General features: G+C 40.8%; 3 protein-coding genes across 8 annotated transcripts in view; 2 read left to right on the top strand and 1 right to left on the bottom strand.

Moving 5' to 3' along the window:
• The window catches only part of Tpst (tyrosylprotein sulfotransferase), a 153,322-nt gene that overhangs the window by 92,180 nt on the left and 43,236 nt on the right, over positions 1 to 17,906 (bottom strand). Inside the window, exon 2 of one of the 2 annotated variants that reach the window (XM_072300650.1) lies at positions 10,542 to 11,080. The exons of the other annotated variant lie outside the window; for it this stretch is intronic. Within the exon in view, the coding sequence (XP_072156751.1) occupies positions 10,542 to 10,652 (111 nt within the window). The 5' untranslated portion in view covers positions 10,653 to 11,080. The remainder of the gene's footprint in view (positions 1 to 10,541; positions 11,081 to 17,906) is intronic. 2 annotated transcript variants of the gene reach the window in all.
• On the top strand, positions 955 to 16,271 carry LOC109040729 (uncharacterized). 5 transcript variants are annotated; one of them, XR_011899906.1, is made up of 5 exons: positions 955 to 1,404; positions 6,621 to 6,814; positions 7,812 to 9,020; positions 14,053 to 14,260; positions 16,103 to 16,243. XR_011899906.1 is itself a non-coding variant. In XM_072300649.1 (4 exons), the coding sequence occupies exons 3-4, from the start codon at positions 7,826 to 7,828 to the stop codon at positions 16,132 to 16,134; spliced, it is 1,227 nt and encodes a 408-aa protein (XP_072156750.1). In that variant the 5' UTR covers positions 4,906 to 5,662; positions 6,621 to 6,814; positions 7,812 to 7,825; the 3' UTR covers positions 16,135 to 16,271. The 5 variants fall into 5 exon arrangements, 1 of the variants encoding a protein (XP_072156750.1); XR_011899907.1 differs by lacking the exon at positions 955 to 1,404 and adding an exon at positions 4,213 to 4,231; XR_011899905.1 differs by lacking the exon at positions 955 to 1,404 and adding an exon at positions 4,909 to 5,326.
• On the top strand, positions 16,322 to 17,311 carry LOC109040690 (uncharacterized). Its single transcript, XM_072300736.1, has one exon. It carries the CDS (start codon positions 16,322 to 16,324, stop codon positions 17,309 to 17,311), a length of 990 nt encoding a protein of 329 aa, XP_072156837.1.

Raw genomic sequence — 17,906 nt, 5'->3', positions numbered from 1 at the left:
ATTATGATCAATCATCAATGAAACCGGAATCAAACTGGTACCAGTTGCGAGTCTCTAAAGTTGGCAACACAGCAGGGCTCCTCCGATTTTAATGCGAGTGATATAATTGATATCTACAGGGTGTCCCAGGTTTAAGCGGCTGAATTTCAGGAGGTGATCCTACAGTTCAAAATACAACTTTCATCAATGGACATAGATCTTAAACTTAGACCTTTCGAAGGCATGCCACCCAGTTTAAAAAAAAAAAATTAAATCAGTATCTCCACTAAAGACAATTTGGACTAAATTTTTCCAAAAAAAAAAAAAAAAAAAAAAAAAAAAAAAAAAAAAAAAAAAAAAATATACTTAAATCAGTATCTTCACTAAAGACAATTTTTTGTCTTTAGTGAAGATACTGATTTAGAATGTAAATGTAGCGCGTAGAATGTAATGTTTAGGCCAAATTCAAGTTTAACATTATTGGCCCTTTTTTCGCGGCAAATTTAAGGAGGCATGAATGGCATTGGGACAGTCTCTAAAAAACGAATGTTAATGCTCATTTTAGAATTCTATATAAATGATCGAGGAAAATAATCAGTGCGCAGTAATTAGTACGTATCCACACCAGGATACCATATTTCATTACGAATAATTAACTTGAATCACAAACAATTTTCAATATTAGAGAGGGGAAAATAATAACTTAAGTAATCCTAAAAAACACATTTCTCCAATATCTGGCTATCTATGCGCTTTTTCTCTTAATTTTATAAAAATATTATTTTTGAACATCCCCAGAATATGAAAAAAGAATAAGATACAACCCCTCATAGTTTGATCTGCTTTTATCAGTTGACTTTGACTTTGACAGTCGCGGTAAAAGAAAATGAAAAATAAAAGAAAATCACTGATAGGTGGTGTGTTGAAAAATCGGCTTTTTTCCAAGACTTAATCATGCACCGTCTGAACTAAAAGTATCCAGTGTATTGACACTGCGTTCTTTTTATATTCCCAGAAATCATGATATATTTCAAGTATCTTTTTCCTTCACTTGTCAGGGTGCCCTCTGAAGATCAGCAGGTCAATTAGTATTTTTCCACGAATCCTTTTGCTTGTAACATATTGTTAGATAATTCAAATTCAACAATTATATCTCGACTCAAGTTCAAGACCAAAACTGCAAAATCGTATAGTAGGGGGTCAGGTTGCAGGCCGATAAAAGAATTAAAGATCGTTATTATTTCGCCGCAACAGTATGACAAAACTATTCAGACACAATTCTTGCGCCGGACGAACAGCACTACCATCTGCTTTATCAATCAAGTATTCAAAACTAACCTGAAAATTTTCAATTATAGCTTATATTACGTGTGTCGTGTTTCATCTATAAGGAAGCTCTGATTCTAAGGGAAAAAGCGACTAAAGGTAATCTACTTTCTAAAATTTAAATTTTTTAAGCTTCATTTAGAGGGAAGATAACAACTAATTGGGACAATTTACGAATTAAAAGCTTTGATAAGCATCTATCGGTGTAGGTTGCTAAGCAATTGAGTTGGTTGGAAAAAAAGCTCGCGAAATTCCAAGTGTCGTACGCCAAAAAAGGAAGTGACGAGGGAAATCGAACATGCCCCAAGAATGTTGATAGTGTAAGCATTCGAAAGTATTTTTGGTATTTTAAATTATTAAGCTCTTATCTCGTCCGATAGGATCGTCGTGAAAATTATTGCAAGAGGAAACCAAAACTGAGTTGAAAGCTCTGCGTAGCTTACCAAACCTTTGATTTAAATGCGTGTCAGGGAGAGAACGGTAATTACCTGAAACAGAGAGGAGAAACAAAAAAAATTAGTACAAGATTACATCTACTAAATATTACGACAATTATTGCGTACGACGCGTAATATACTTACACTGATAGCTGCAGATTCACACGTTGAGAAAAAAAAAGATTGAGTTGAATTCGAATATTGGCACATGCCAAACTGGAGGACCCGAAGATCCGTGAGAGTCAATGGGGATAAAGAAATGACTAGATGAGAATGTAACAAGTCTAAAGTTGAAACTATTTTCGGGACTGATCCATTATCAATATCGATGCTTTACGTTGAAACAAAACCTAGCATCAACGATCCATTTTTCACTCACCTTTTATCACTTCCGAGATACCTAACTCTATTTCAGACCCGAGAATCGTTTAAAATTAATTTTATACTATTTTATCCTCTTTATTTTTTTCAAATTATTTCATTTTCATTTTATTTTGGCGATTTACTTCAGTTGTTGATAGTACTTCAATTGTACGTTTTTATTACAGCATTGCTTTGCTAATGTTTCATTTTTTTTACATTACTTGGCCTTTACTTTACCTACTTGATTTTATTTTTCAATTGTATCGTTTTCTTTCGGTATATCACTTTCCTTAGTTTTCATTACATCATTTTTAATTAAACGTAAGTTTCGGTATTTTTATTATATTGTATTTGGCATTGCTTTAATTTATTCCTTATTTTTCTTTTTTACTGCTTACTTAATACAGTTTTGAATAATTTATTTCCCTGTAAACTGGAATTATACTAGTCCGTTCTACGTCATTTCATTTTTCATTTCATATCATTTCCTACTCCAATTTCCCCTCCTAAGTTTTTCGATTTTTCATTCAGTATTTTTGCCGGTAAGCCTTCATTACAGCATTTTTTTTTCTAACTTGACGAAGTCGGTCTCGAATTATCAAAAAACATTTATGCCAGACAAGTTTGCGGCAATTACACTATCTTTTCTCCTGACCTGACCCAATAAAGCCATTACATTCTAATCAGAAAAATTACATGTTTGAGGAAATTATGCTCACAGAAATAATGAAAATATATCGATCGGCACAATGCACCCGTCGTCTCCAGATCTTTTTCTTCTAAGTATGCTTCTATTTAGAGCATAATTATACGATTTCTTGATTCGAAGTAACGTCTGACCTCTTTATCTCCAGTAAAATGTTGACTTCATTAACCGTTTGTTCCACAAAATCTGACAAAAAATGAACATCATCTGAAGCGTTGCAACGGCAATTTAATTACCTCCGCTCGGTGCTGAGGCGTGAATAATCGATTTATCGATAATTCCCCATTTGAAGCTGTGGTGAAGAATCGATTGTTAAGGGGTTTGTCGCGAACACTCTGTTTATCGATCCTTTTTCATAGGTTTAAATGGCAGATCAATCGATACATCGGATATCACGCCACGCCATTGCATCCGCTTGATTCATCTACTCATTTATTCGCCTGAACTCGCGTGATGCTTTTTGATCTTGCTGACGTCGAGTTAATGGTTAAACGCATTTAAATTAAAAGGAGCTGCATATCTTGATTGTGACCTGAGCCTTGAGACCCATATGAATACATGCAGGATCGGGTCCATGTATCAATGAAGATACGTCCTTCTGCATGATTTGAATTAGTTCAGTTCACTATCAACTGCACTACATAGACTAAAAAACTGACCTATATATACTTTCAAGGATTTAAGAAAAAAACAGCAGCTGCCTTTTTCATTCCACCTTCGGTTAGCTATTGGCTTACCTACACTGGGTTAGATGTGACACACAAATGTTGTATTGCATGCGGAATATTTTACGGAGACATCGTTTAAAAAATAAATTTTATTTCCGGTTAACAAGGGGATAACCGCTCCATTTTCGTTTGTAAAGAAACTTTGTTTGGGGGGGGGGGGGGGGCACAAGTCAAGTATGATAACACTTTTACTTCCTTTAAATTTGTTCTTCTCTTGTTCACCTTAAGAAACTGAGCCTCCCCCCCCCCCCCCCAAATGATACAGAAATGTGACTGACTACGAGAGTGATCTAAACTGAGAAGTGAATCGCTCATTTTTAAATATAGGTCGAAAAAATTTACAGAAAATGCCTTGAATTAAAGTAGACGGAGTGGACTTTCTTGTGGCGAGTTACGAGTCCGGGAGAAAAAGGGTGGAACATCAATGTAGTGATCGGTTTTTTGTCATAAATGTAAAGCATGATCGGAAACTTCGAAGACTATAGAATTGCTGCTATCAGCACTCTGATTGTCTGATTCCCCCTTTTTGTTGATTCTATTTTCATTGATGAGTAGCGCCACGCGGACACATACGCACAGTAAGCTAGTTGTATTTCCAAGCTCAGAGCAGAGCTAGTCCCCGATTGAAAAGCAATATGTAATTTCAAAATATTCGTTAAAGTGGTACATTTTCAAAATATTTTTAAAAAGTCGTAAGTTTTCCAATTATTCTTAAACAGTTTTAAATTTTCAAAATACATGTTCAGAAGCTATGGAAGCCTTCAGAAAACCACTTTCCTCTGAAATCAACTCCCAAGCTTAAAAAAAGTTCTCAAGTTGAGGCCAAAATGGAGGGGATGACCCACGCTATCCTGAGAGTCCACTCTACATCAATAAAAACTCTCCATGCAAAGATAGGGAGCAAATACATTAGCAGTGATGCCGTGTTTTCAGTTGTCTCCAAATAAAGTGGCAGCCCTGTCAATGTATTTGCTCCCTATCTTCGCATAGAGAGTTCGTCTTGATGTAGACGTGGACTCTCAGGGTAGGGTGGGATATCCCCTCCATTTTGGCCTCAACTTGAGAGCTTTTTTTGAGCTTGGGAGTTGATTTCAGAGAAAACCAGTGGCACCATCGTGTTTCTCGCGAACTTTTACATAAGAATCAACAGTCAAATCGCAAATTCCTCACACATGCAACATCTCCATTGAGGAAATTCGGCAACGTGAAATGAAGTTAGGCTTATTTTGGCAAAATCCGTAGAACTTATTTTTGGAAAAAACGGCACAAGCGGTAATTTTCCGGAAGTACGCGATTCATTAGTGGAAAAGACGAGCCCCAAGTTGACCAACTTATGAAGATCGGCCCATGCATTGTCCTAAAACCTTATCACCGAACCGACTCCATTACCGAGCTATTATCAGCTCTCTGTGCGAGCGCATGATCGCGGAAGCACCGAAAAAATTCGTTCAAAGGTTCACGACCTTTGGTGCAGAGTAAGCTACAATATTTCCTCTGCTACTTTGACTCGGCCTGATAGTGGGTCATTAGGTATTTGGCATTGTTCAACGCCACCTGGCTACTGGCTGGCGCTGGCACACGCAGCGCGAATTTGTCAATCCACTTTCCAAGTTAATTTTTTTTCCGCTCGGATTTCCTCTTTCTCATATGATGTAAAAAGTTGAATTTTTGGGTGTGTGAAAGTGTATTATTCTCCCCTGTTTCGGCTCCCTGATTGGCGGGTTTTCGAGTTGAAAGCGATACTGTGATGCTAAACAAGTTTTTTTGAACTGTGAAAACTGTCGTATGTTAGTATTTTACAATGTGTTTTACACAAATTGATTGCGGTGGACGCACGGGTCGTTAGTATGTTGGAATTTTTTTCCACCAAACAGCATATTTCTTTGAGGGAAACCAGTACTCCGATGAGTTTTTCCCTCTGTAGTGAGAATTTCAGCTAAATGTTGAGTTTTTAACGCACGTTAGCGGAAAAAATTTCCGACATATTTTACAATGTTGTTAACCCAAAAGAGGAAAACACTCTCTAGTGATCAACATTAATTGGACGGATTGAACAAGAATCAGCGTGACTACATCGAGCATTGTCTACTTTCCTTTGGTTTCTTTGCTTGTTTACGTGTATTGTGAGTATATTTTTGACGATGTTACGGAAGTTCCCTAAAAGTTTCAAGGCGTTATAATAATTGGTATTCTGTTCATAAATAAAGAAAATCAGGTGACGTGAAATGTAATTAGCTGATTCTGGTTCGCGCCATACAGTGTTAATTAATTGATTCGTTTTATATTTTTCATTCCTTTTTTATACATGTGTAAATATATTTTCAAAATAGAGGGACGCGCAATGGCCATTAGTTTACTAGGTATTTTTCTACTTCAAAAGAGTAAAAATTAAAAAAAAAAAAAAAAAAAAAAAAAAAAAAAAAAAAAAATGGTTAAAATAGAACTACGAGACCACTGCAAAGGTAGGACCTTTAAGCTGCAATGAAGAGAGAAATGGATAGAGGACATTCCGTTCATTCAGTGCTCCTGAATATTGAGCCTTTGTTTTATTCATTTTCTCAGTAGGTACTCTTTCCTGATGATTCTACTTATGGGCAAAGTAATTGACCATTGCTATTCTCTATTACAGCGTGACGAAAAGTTCTCCCATATGAATAGTAAAAGTCAAAGAAAACATATCTTAATTTGCGACAATACAGATTTCTCGCGACATTTAACTCGCCAGGGGAAAAGTAATGCGCATTTCTGGAATTTTCACTAATTATTTTTCATGCTACAGACGACATTTTGGGAACGAACTTATTTATTCGTTCTCTTTCAAAAAAATGAAAAAACAGTAGAGATGTTCAACATCGCAATGGAGTTTCATGTTTTCCAAATTCCGGCCTCAATGTTAATCTCATGAATGGAGTTGACGGCACGAATGAAACAAAGAGAGTGTATGGGGGTAGAATACAGGTTTTTTTTTTGACAAGCAGATACATAAACTTTTTTATGGCACCGTAAAAAAATGAACAGCGGGCTTTTAACCAAGTTAAACTTATTAAGGTTACTATACAACTATCTCGTTCGTGTTTCTAGATTTGAGCCTTCTCATGGATGCTATCCACCCTCCCGCTTCAACTGAACCTTTGCGTTGATACGGCCGACTAGGTGAACCGTGAGAAAGGGAGGGTATATTTTATCCACTTGAGCTGATATATTTTCTACCATCTTTGAGGGAAGACGCGACAAGGCGGACGGCTTACCCGATATAAATTCTTCGTTATCTGAAGGTATTGTGTTCCAAATTGATTTTCTATTTTAAAAAAAGAAAAAATTGGCTATAAGAGAAGTGCTTGAAAACTATCAACCGTGACGCAAGCTCAGAACCCCTTTTAACATTGAAAAATTAGGAGACCAACCCTCCTCCCCTCCACACATCCTCTTGCTTTAGTACTTTGACAGATTGTATCCAAAAAGTATGCCTACCGCTAAAAAAGTTGAACTTTTTGAATTTAAAGCGGAAGAGAGAACTGAAATACTGCAGCCTTTTTGCTTCCTTCTTAATTAGCAGCTTGCTTCAACGATCCCTTACCAAATAATTATGTGAGCCAAATATAGGAACGTCATTATTCAGTTCAATCTGAAAGGAATGGGTGGGGGCAAAAAGTTTTAGGTAGAGGCTACATTACTAGAAATAGCTGGACGAAACTTCCGAGTATTAGGAAACATTGTACAAAATATTTGATATTGAACCCAAAAACTGTTGAAATTCAAATATACATAGAAGGGTATCCCCTGTCTACTCCTCCCCATTTACCTTTCAATTCGCACCACTGGCAATTAAATTAACCTCAAAACTGTTTTATTGTGAAATGCAGAATTTCTTGGTAAATTCAATCAAGGTAACGCAGTAATACGGGATGTTGGAGTTTTTTAGCCAACCTGCGTAAAAAATTCAGCTTAAAGCTGAAATCTCACTAGGGAGGGAAAAAGCTCACACACAAGCACAAATTTCCCACAAAGAAATACTATTTGGAGCAACACTACTTACATCCATTCAGGAAGGCAACTGCAGACGCGTTTCGGCCTCGTTGGGCCAATCCTCAGCATATCTCTTTGAGGGAAAATTGTGCTTGTGTGTGAGCTTTTTCCCTCTCTAGTGAGATTTCAGCTTTAAGCTGAATTTCTTACGCAAGTTGGCTAAAAACTCCAACATCCCGTCTTACGACCCGTGCGTTCACCGCAATCGGTTTGTTTGTTAACGCAGTAATACGTTGAACGTTGCAGGTTCTACAGTTCCCATGCCTCCTTTATCCGACGCCATTCATTACTTGCTGCATCCTGACGAGCTCCGATGGATCCTGCAATGGCAGATGACGTACAGGCCCCTTTACCGTCGGGATGAGACGCAAGAGACGCCGAACGTCAAGAAGTGCTTCACGTATCTGGACAAAACGAGCCGGAGTTTCAGCACGCTCATCCAGGAGCTGCACCCGGAGCTGCGGATGCCCATCTGCCTCTTCTACCTCATCGCCCGCGGCCTCGACACCATCGAAGACGACACCTCCATCCCGGCCAAAAAGAAAGAGCTCGCCCTCCGCGACTTCCACTCGAACCTCGAGACCGACGGCTGGCACTTCACCGAGAACAGACCCCAGGAGAAGGACCGCGCCCTCCTCCTCGACTTCGACTGCGTCATCCAGGAGTTCAAGCTCCAGAAGCCGGTCTACAAGGACATCATCAGGGACATCATCCGCCGGATGGGCCACGCCATGGCCGACTACTGCCTCCGCGCCGAGAGCGACGGCCCGGGCATCGACACCCGCGACGACTACGACGAGTACTGCTACTTCGCCGCCGGGGTCGTCGGCGAGGGCCTCACCGACATGTTCCTCGAGGCCAAGTTCTACCGCCCGCCGCCCGCGCTCCAGGACGGACGCCGCCTCCAGGTCTCCATGGGGCTCTTCCTCCAGAAGACCAACATCATCCGGGACATCAAAGAGGACGCCGACGATGGGCGGCGCTTCTGGCCGCGCGCCGTCTGGTCCAAGTACGTCCGCGACTTCGAGGACCTCCTGGACCCGGAGCACCGGCTGGCGGCCCTCAACTGCGGCTCCGAGATGGTGCTCGACGCCTTGGAGCACGTCCCCGAGTGTCTCTCCTACCTGACGGGCGTCCAGGAGCAGAGCGCCTTCAACTTCTGCGCCATTCCGCAGTGCATGGCAATCGCGACCCTGACGCTCTGCTTCCGCAACCCGGATGTCTTCGTCAGGAATGTGAAGATAACTAAGAGCGAGGCTTGTCGACTCATGATGGAATCAACGCGAGACCTGCAAACTGTTTGCGACGTCTTCAAGAGGTATATTCGAGTCATCAGGAGGAAGAACGCGTCGCATGACCCGAATTTTCTGAAGATCATCACCGCCTGCGATAAGATCGAGACTTTCATCGAATCCAATTTCCCGCTGGAGACTGCGAAGAGCATCATGCCGAAAGGTGAGTTTTAGTGGAGAGTTGGGATGGTTGAACAAAGATGATGGCTGTATGTTGTTGCGGGAAACTACCGATGTACGAGAGCTATCCTCGGTGATCTTTCGCCTAAAGCGGTGGCCTAAATTACTATGGTGAGTAATCATGAGTGGCCATCCCTGGAGGCGAATTTTAGGGGCGAACTTTTATTCGTAAAGTTGGATCGAACAATTTTGTAAAGAAAGTATGAGAGTGAAATTCGCTCCTGATTTCACTTCTAGATTTCCAACTGTGTTATAATGAGGACATGGCACTTCCTCATTTCGTAGGTGCTGAGCTTTAAGCTTTTCGGTCCCTCTCTTTCGTGAGTACGTATCCTTAACCTTTATCCTAGTCGAGAGAACAGAAAAAGAAGAGAAATATATTACGTGTTCCATGATTGCTACCTCTTGATAAAAGTGTATGTCTACTTGACGATTTACCTGAAAACACTCATTTTGGGAATTATTTTATTTGGAGATACCACATGTGAGAAAAAAAGAAAAAAAAACTCACTGACCAACACACAAACCTTTTTCTGCAGAAAAAGCAGCTTTCCTAAAATGAGAACTATTGAAAAGATATTTTTCTTACTCCAATTTTTGTACCTTTCAACGATCACTTGAGTTGACTGTAGTTTAAAAGGCAATGTGCTACAAAAACAAGGCATGCAAAACAACATTTTTATCCGAAGCGAAAGAAGTTTTGGCCCTGGTTATCAGTGGACCCTTCGGAGTAGTTTGACCGCGTTAAGTAGAAAGGAACCAAGCCACATCAGCTACTGCCAAATTCAATTAGAAAATTTAATGTTTTATCAAAAACGGTTGTACGGATTTTTGTGCAAATTTCAGTGAATTTGCCGCATAGTACGAAGTAAATTCCTTACAATGTTCAAAGGAGTCCACACAAACGTTCTCTTGTAAAAAATTGAATTGCCCGGTTGGCAATAGCTGATGTGGCTTGGTTTTTTTCTCCCACATGCGGTCCGGTTAATACTTAATTCTTATGCAAAAGTTTGCGAGAAACACGATGGTGCCACTGGTTTTCCCTGAAATTAACTCCCAAGCTCAAAAAAAGCTCTCAAGTTGAGGCTAAAATGGAGGGGATATCCCACCCTACCCTGAGAGCCCACCTCTATATCAAGATAAACTCTCCATGCGAAGATAGGGAGCAAATACATTGACAGGGCTGCCACTTTATTTGGGACTCCAAAACTGAAAACACGGCAACCCTGCTAATGTATTTGCTCCCTATCTTTGCATGGAGAGTTTTTCTTGATGTAGAGGTGGACTCTCAGGATAGCGTGGGATATCCCCTCCATTTTGGCCTCAACTTGAGAGCTTTTTTTGAGCTTCGGAGTTGATTTTAGAGAAAAGCAGTGGCACCATCGTGTCTCTCGCGAACTTTTACAAAAGAATCAACAGTCAAATCGCAAATTCCTCACACGTGCAACATCTCCGTTCCCCGTTCCGTGTGAGAAATTCCCCGCTGTCAGATCGGGAGACTCACCTTATAACCGCCGCAATGCTGGCACGTGGTGAAGCCCTGATCAAGGTGCCGGTAGTCGTATCCGTGGTCGTATTTGTACTTGTAGTTGCAGTGCTCCTGGTAGACGCCCATCTCGAGGTCCCTCGCCGCGCATTTCAGGTCGCTGGCGCGTTTGCGGCTCCGCGAGCGCCAGTGCGAGCGGCTTCGCGCCGGCGCCGCCGCCGCCCGGGGGCACGGGGGGCCCACCCCGCACGCCTAATCCGCTCCTCCGATTGTCTTCCACGGACCGTCACTTTTTAGTCGCGCCAATTTGTGCCGACTTGAAGCGTCCGCTAATCGCTCGACACGACGCTTTCGTCGTTTAGTATCAATTTTGTCCTTCGACTTTGGGCTGTCGTCTTTTCAAGAAAATAGATGCAATTAGGTTTATGCCGTCTACGGGAAGAGAGAGTCTACGGACATAGGACCGTCAATCCATCAGAGGGGGTTAAGGTCATTTGGAGGAGACAACAATCCGAAAATAACTACCCGAAAATGTGATTGAAATGTACCAAATTTGCCTGTGAAAAGTTAATTTTAAACTTTAGCACACTTGAAAAAAACACTTGGATCTAGAGTCCAGACTCTTGAAAAAATTGACCAGAAGAGATACTTTTGATTCAATCGGATTTTGCTTGAATCAAAACGAAATCCGCTTGAAATAAGAGGCTTGGTTCTTGATTTAAGCTAGATTCTCATTGAATCAAGAGTACTTTTTCTTGTCAATGTTTTTAGGAGTCTCGACTCTGGATCCAATGCGGTTTTTTTTTCCAGTGAGGAGACGAAACTTCAACAACACTCCGAACATACCTACCCGAAAATGTGATTGAAATGTACCAAACTTGCTTGTGAAAAGTTAATTTTAAACTTTAGCAGGGGACAAGGCTTTTTCTTCACCTGTCTTCGTAAATCGTCCCCCTCTGACGTAAGGGTATATCTCAATTTCCAAGTGAGCCTTGCGCTCAGTTTAACTCCTAGCTTTCCGGGGTTCATGTGAAAATACAGATACACCCTTATGTCAGAGCATTGGCGGATCCAGCAAATTGGCAACATTGTTTTTCTCCATTTAAACCTATGGAAATGTATCGATTCTTGGAAGGGTCAGGTGCTCCGACAAGAATCGATTATTTAACATAGGTTTAAATGGAGGGAATCCGATGTTGCCAAATTTCTGGATCCGCCTCTGTGTCAGAGGAGCTAACGAAATGACGACCCTGCTTGGGGTTCATATTTTCAGTGCAGCGATTTTTGTTGAGTTGAATGGAAAAGTCGAATTTCTTAACTTCGACGGAAAATTTGTCTTCTAAAATATCATAATCAGATTTGTCAAACTCAACTCAACGAAAAATGCTCTACTGAGAATTTTTCCTCCCGGTACTAATTTGTCGTACTGTGTCGTACTGTGAATCCGGCCAAGACGAGTTGCAAATTAGTTTAAAAGTTTTGGGTGAATATTCATTGGGATTCATCAAAAATTTGCTGAAATGGTCATAATAATAGACGCACTCATTGATGAACCAAGGAATCGGCTCTTCAACATTCAAACTTTCCAACACAATTAAGCCCCTTCGCTGATGAAAACGTTCACAAAATAATTCTTAGCGCCCAAAAAGATCTGGGGAACACATAGCCTTCTTTAACGCAGCAGAGAGAACTATGAAAATGATAGGACTTTGGGGAGGACCCTCGATAACTTAGAAGATTTTAGTATATTTCTGTGCTGTTTGTTACATAATGTTTAAGCTGGTACCAAGAGAGAAAGCGGGAAAAAATAAAGGATATGAAAAAAATGTAAAGACGTTCACGCGGTGGGGGTAAATGAGGAGGGGAGCAGGGGGGTGATTTGGAGCATCTTAAAGTATGTTGTAGTACCTTCAGGTTGGCAGACCTGTTTGTAAAGAAGAGTCCAGAAGCATTCCGATTCATGCGATCGGGGAGAAACAAAATTCGTAAATTTGCGCGGATGTTTTTAAAATCGATCGAGGAAACCGGTTTAAAGGCAGCAATTGCGTGACGTGAAAATGTCTTAACCGCTTTCAAAATGTTGTTATGTGTATTTTTAGCGTAGGGACAAGATGTATCCATATCAAACAAAATCTTCCCAGTCTATAATTTTACCAAGTAAACAAATATAAATGAGAGAGAAAGATAAGTTTATGTCCAGACAACTTTATTTCAGTTGAAAAACGCGAAGCTCAGATATATGTATATCTTGATGTTAAACGGAATTAACTTTCAGTCCACTTCGTTTCACTGTTAGCCGAAGCCTCATTTTTTGTCGCTGTTTTAATTAAAAGCTTAAAAAAATTAATATAATCTTGCTATCGTTTATGAACACAGCGGACAGCGCGCAGCGTGAGCCATTTTTCAATGATCCAATAAAGTAGGTAAAGCTTAGATACTTTTGGATTTGGCCGAATTGTGAAGGGTTCTTTACTTATCGAAGGAAAAAAAAAAAGTTTTCCGACAAATTTTTCTCGATACAGTCGGCACTACTTGAAGCTTCGCATCGAACGGGTCCTATATTTAGCTTCCAAAGTCTCAAAGAAAACAAGCGAGGAGAGCCATTATATTTTTCTACGACATTTGTTTCTTATTTTCTCAAGTAAAAGCCTCAGGCTCCGGGAGGACCGTCATGGATTTTTCCGCATACGGGACTTTTCCATGAGGCTTTGGGGTGCCTCCGCGTTTAAGGTTTGTGACTATATTTTCCTTCTTTAAAATTGAAATCCCTTTTTCTGAACGAAACAACTGTGAAAAAAGTGTATTCCGACGATGGAGAGTATAGGTATTGGCTGAGCGGTATCGACAGAGTGATATTAGCCAAAATCAACCGAAGTACATTAAACGTTGCTTAAATTGTCCCATACTTTATGTTCCTACACGAAAAAAACTCAACAAGATTCCACCTTGAATATTTTTCGGAATACCCGTCATACTGTCAGGAAAAGTCACGAAAAGTTTAAGGAAATTATGTGCTTAGTTTTCCTGTGCAGTAAGAAAACACGGGAATAAGTAAGGCAGTGTAAAATGTGGCTAGGCTGATTCTAGCTAATTGTAAATCCATACCATTGAAAATTAGCTCAATATGTTCGATTCGTTGCATCATGAACGTGCCTTATTACAAATAGAATCCACGAAATCGAGTCAAATAGGCATAACATTCCAAGCAATTGGATACGAACATCCGAAACCGATCTATAAAATAATACTTCCCGCACCGACCTTTAACTCACAAACAATCACGGGCGTGATTCAGAGAAATTCATTCAACTGCGAAGTTGACGAGGACAAAAAAAAGACCCCTCCGAGAGAGAATTTACATTCCTTCCCCTGCGAGTACTCGCAAAACCGTTTCGGAATAATAATGACACTTGTAGTGTACACCCTCTACGCTAAGCCTAAACGACGTAACTCCAACAGCGGCTCGGTGTTATATTCGATCTTTTTTGAGTATCGAGTGGTAATGAAGGAAAATCTTTTTGGTTGGCAGAACTGGCACGCGTTTTCAAGTTGGGAAGCCTGGAGGCGACGCAAGGATCGAGGAAACTTACAAAAAAACAGACAGAGTTGGGAAATAATTTCACAGTTTAAATTTGGAAACCACCGTACTTTCAGTAGTGATTTAACCGCGGATCCGATCTGACTTTCTGCTTCTTGGACAGGCCTCTGCTTCGATCTGCTTTCCGACGACGCTGAAAGTGAGTAGTAGTATTTTCATGCTTTGCCGCGGGTTCATTTCTTCTACTTTTGTCAGCCTGAATCCCGCCGTGGTTTTATCGTTACTTGTTGACACACGAGCTGAACGTTCGATATTTTGACGCGAATAATGATTCCATTTATTATAAAATAGGTGAATAAAGTTTTTATAATATTGGACAAATATTCTGCTTGTTCGAATAATTTTTTGAATTTTTCAAAAAATTTGAAAATTTAATTGCCGCTTGTTTCTAAAACCTATCCTAACCGATAAATCTGGTACACATTGCAAAACTAAAACTTCTTTTAAACGCACGAAATCTGATTTAAAATCGCCTGCTTTTCATTTCTTTAATATATTTCGAAAGCGAGTTACGTACTCTGCTCCTATACATATTTCAAATGTTAAAATGAAAAATTTCAAAATTATGCTGAGAGGAAATGAAAAAATTAATTTTTTATATTTGTCTGTTGAAGCATTAGCGTAGGAAAATGGATTTTTTTATTTTATTTTATTTTTTTTTATTTATTTTTTTTTAATTTCATAATTACAATACATGTGCTGAAAGTGTCAAGCAATATGAATGAAATTGCCTCGGTTCAAAAAATTTAAGTTTTATGAAATTTTCAGAAATCTCACACACACAATTTCGAAAGATGGTATTCCACTCCCCGTCTCAGACTTTAGTAAAGTATCTATTTAATTTTATCTATTTAATTAAAATGAAATATAAACATGGAACATGACCCTTCGAGTGAACGACTTAAAAATGTTAAAATGTCGTAAAAATATTATTACTTCCGATTAAAAAGTCTATTTTTTAGTAGTAGTGACATAGAAAATTTATTAGGCTCCAGAGCATATATATAATGGCTATAAGACACCTGCAGTAAGTCTGAGCCTTAAGTTTATTTTGAAAAATAAATTAATTGGATTTTTTAAAAAGATAATTAAAATATTTTCAAGATTTCCCAAGTAAAATCATTTTTTGCTTTTGTTTGGACAATCCTGAAATAAATTTAATTCATTGATTTTATATAAAAAAAATAAAATAATTGATTTTTGAAAATAAACTTATTCAATTCCATACAGTCATTTCATAAGTAATAAAATTTGTACAACATTTTTGCAGAAAAATATTGATGAAAGTTGTTGTAATTATAAGAAAATATTGCAATGTTTTCCCCATGGTGTTTTTGAAAAAAAATACTCTTGAAATACATGTTTAGTGCGATGGAGCCAAGCAACATTTGTCTCACGGTAGGGGCTCAAATTGTTCGGTATATATGGGAGAGGGGGTGGGATATAGAATGTTATTGTTTGATGTTAAACACTTTTTGATGGTTTCAAGAACATCGAGTCGACGTTCAAAGCCAAAATTGCCTTCACAACTATTGGAAAAAATATTTGAAAAACATCGTATCTGAAGTCGGCAACACCGCAGGCCGGTGTTTAGTTCCGCCATTCTCATGAATTCGTGGTTTTTCGCCAATTTTGAAATCCTCTCAAACGGTAATGTTTCGGGTATTCATTGCATATTTTTATGTAACAGAAGTCATCTTAATTTTCCTCCGCCTTTTAATTCATTTTGCTTAACTCCATCGCAAGAGTTCGTTTAATTCGACTGAAACGAAAAACGGTGAGTTGATTTGGTTTGACGATCATCAAAATCAAACTCTCTCAATATTGTGTATTACAAGTTTAAAGTCTAAAAATTCCTAAAAACTACTTCAAAAATTATTTTTAAAAAATTACCTTCATATAAATTTAAAACAAATTTCCTTTTTTGAAATATTTCTGCTTTACCCGGATTCTCTTTTCGACTAATATGTATCTATTGCAGGTTCCTGCGGTACAAATGCCTTCGGCGTCTAGCACCGTCTATTACCTGCTCCACCTGGATGAAATACCATGGGTTCTGCAATGGAAATTATGGTACAAGCTGCCTCACATCCGGGACGAGGCCAAGGAGACGACCAACACCAAAAGGTGCTTTGCGTACCTGGACAAAACGAGCCGGAGTTTCAGCACGCTCATCCAGGAGCTGCACCCGGAGCTGCGGATGCCCATCTGCCTCTTCTACCTCATCGCCCGCGGCCTCGACACCATCGAAGACGACACCTCCATCCCGGCCAAAAAGAAAGAGCTCGCCCTCCGCGACTTCCACTCGAACCTCGAGACCGACGGCTGGCACTTCACCGAGAACAGACCCCAGGAGAAGGACCGCGCCCTCCTCCTCGACTTCGACTGCGTCATCCAGGAGTTCAAGCTCCAGAAGCAGGTCTACAAGGACATCATCAGGGACATCATCCGCCGGATGGGCCACGCCATGGCCGACTACTGCCTCCGCGCCGAGAGCGACGGCCCGGGCATCGACACCCGCGACGACTACGACGAGTACTGCTACTACGCCGCCGGGGTCGTCGGCGAGGGCCTCACCGACATGTTCCTCGAGGCCAAGTTCTACCGCCCGCCGCCCGCGCTCCAGGACGGACGCCGCCTCCAGGTCTCCATGGGGCTCTTCCTCCAGAAGACCAACATCATCCGGGACATCAAAGAGGACGCCGACGATGGGCGGCGCTTCTGGCCGCGCGCCGTCTGGTCCAAGTACGTCCGCGACTTCGAGGACCTCCTGGACCCGGAGCACCGGCTGGCGGCCCTCAACTGCGGCTCCGAGATGGTGCTCGACGCCTTGGAGCACGTCCCCGAGTGTCTCTCCTACCTGACGGGCGTCCAGGAGCAGAGCGCCTTCAACTTCTGCGCCATTCCGCAGTGCATGGCAATCGCCACCTTGACGCTCTGCTTCCGCAACCAGCAGCTCTTCGACCGGAAGCTGAAGATAACGAAAGGCGAGGCGTGCAGACTCATGACGGAGTCGACCCGAAACCTTCGAGCCGTCTGCGACGCCTTCAGGAGGTATGTCAAGGTCATCAGGAGGAAGAACGTCCCGCGGGATCCCTCGTTCTTGCGAATCAACGCAGCGTGCATGAGGATAGATCGTTTTATCGAGTCGAATTTCCCAACGGTGGGTAATGTGACAACTCCTGCTTGAGTGGGCGATCCAACTTTAAAAATGACGTACTCAAAGACAATATACCGAGAACGAGACTTTTCTGTCAGTTCCTCTGGAATGGAGATGTTCCATGTGTGAGGAATTTGCGATTTGACTGTTGATTTTTATGTAAAAGTTCGCGAGAAACACGATGGTGCCACTAGTTTTCTCTGAAATCAACTCCCAAGCTCAAAAAAAGCTCTCAGGTTGAGGCTAAAATGGAGGGGAGATCCCTCCACCCTGAGAGTCCACGTCTACATCAAGACAAACTCTCCATGCAAAGATAGGGAGCAAATAAAATATGTTGGCAGGGTTGCCGTGTTTTCCGGGGTTTTCAGTTTTGGAGTCCCCAAATAAAGTGGCAGCCCTGTCAATGTATTTGCTCCGTATCTTTGCACGGAGAGTTTGTCTTGATGTAGACGTGGACTCTCAGGGTAGGGTGGGATATCCCCTCCATTTTGGCCTCGGCTAGCTTTTTTTCAGCTTGAGATTTGATTTTAGAGAAAACCAGTGGCACCATCGTGTTTCTCGCGAACATTTTCATAAGAATCATCAGTCAAATCGCAAATTCCTCACACATGCAACATCTCCATTC

Source organism: Bemisia tabaci, chromosome 5, assembly GCF_918797505.1.
Source record: "Bemisia tabaci chromosome 5, PGI_BMITA_v3".
In the NCBI taxonomy this organism is placed as follows: Eukaryota; Metazoa; Arthropoda; class Insecta; order Hemiptera; family Aleyrodidae; genus Bemisia; species Bemisia tabaci.
The sequence above is the reverse complement of the archived record's forward strand: the minus strand, read 5'-3'. Positions and strand labels throughout refer to the sequence as shown.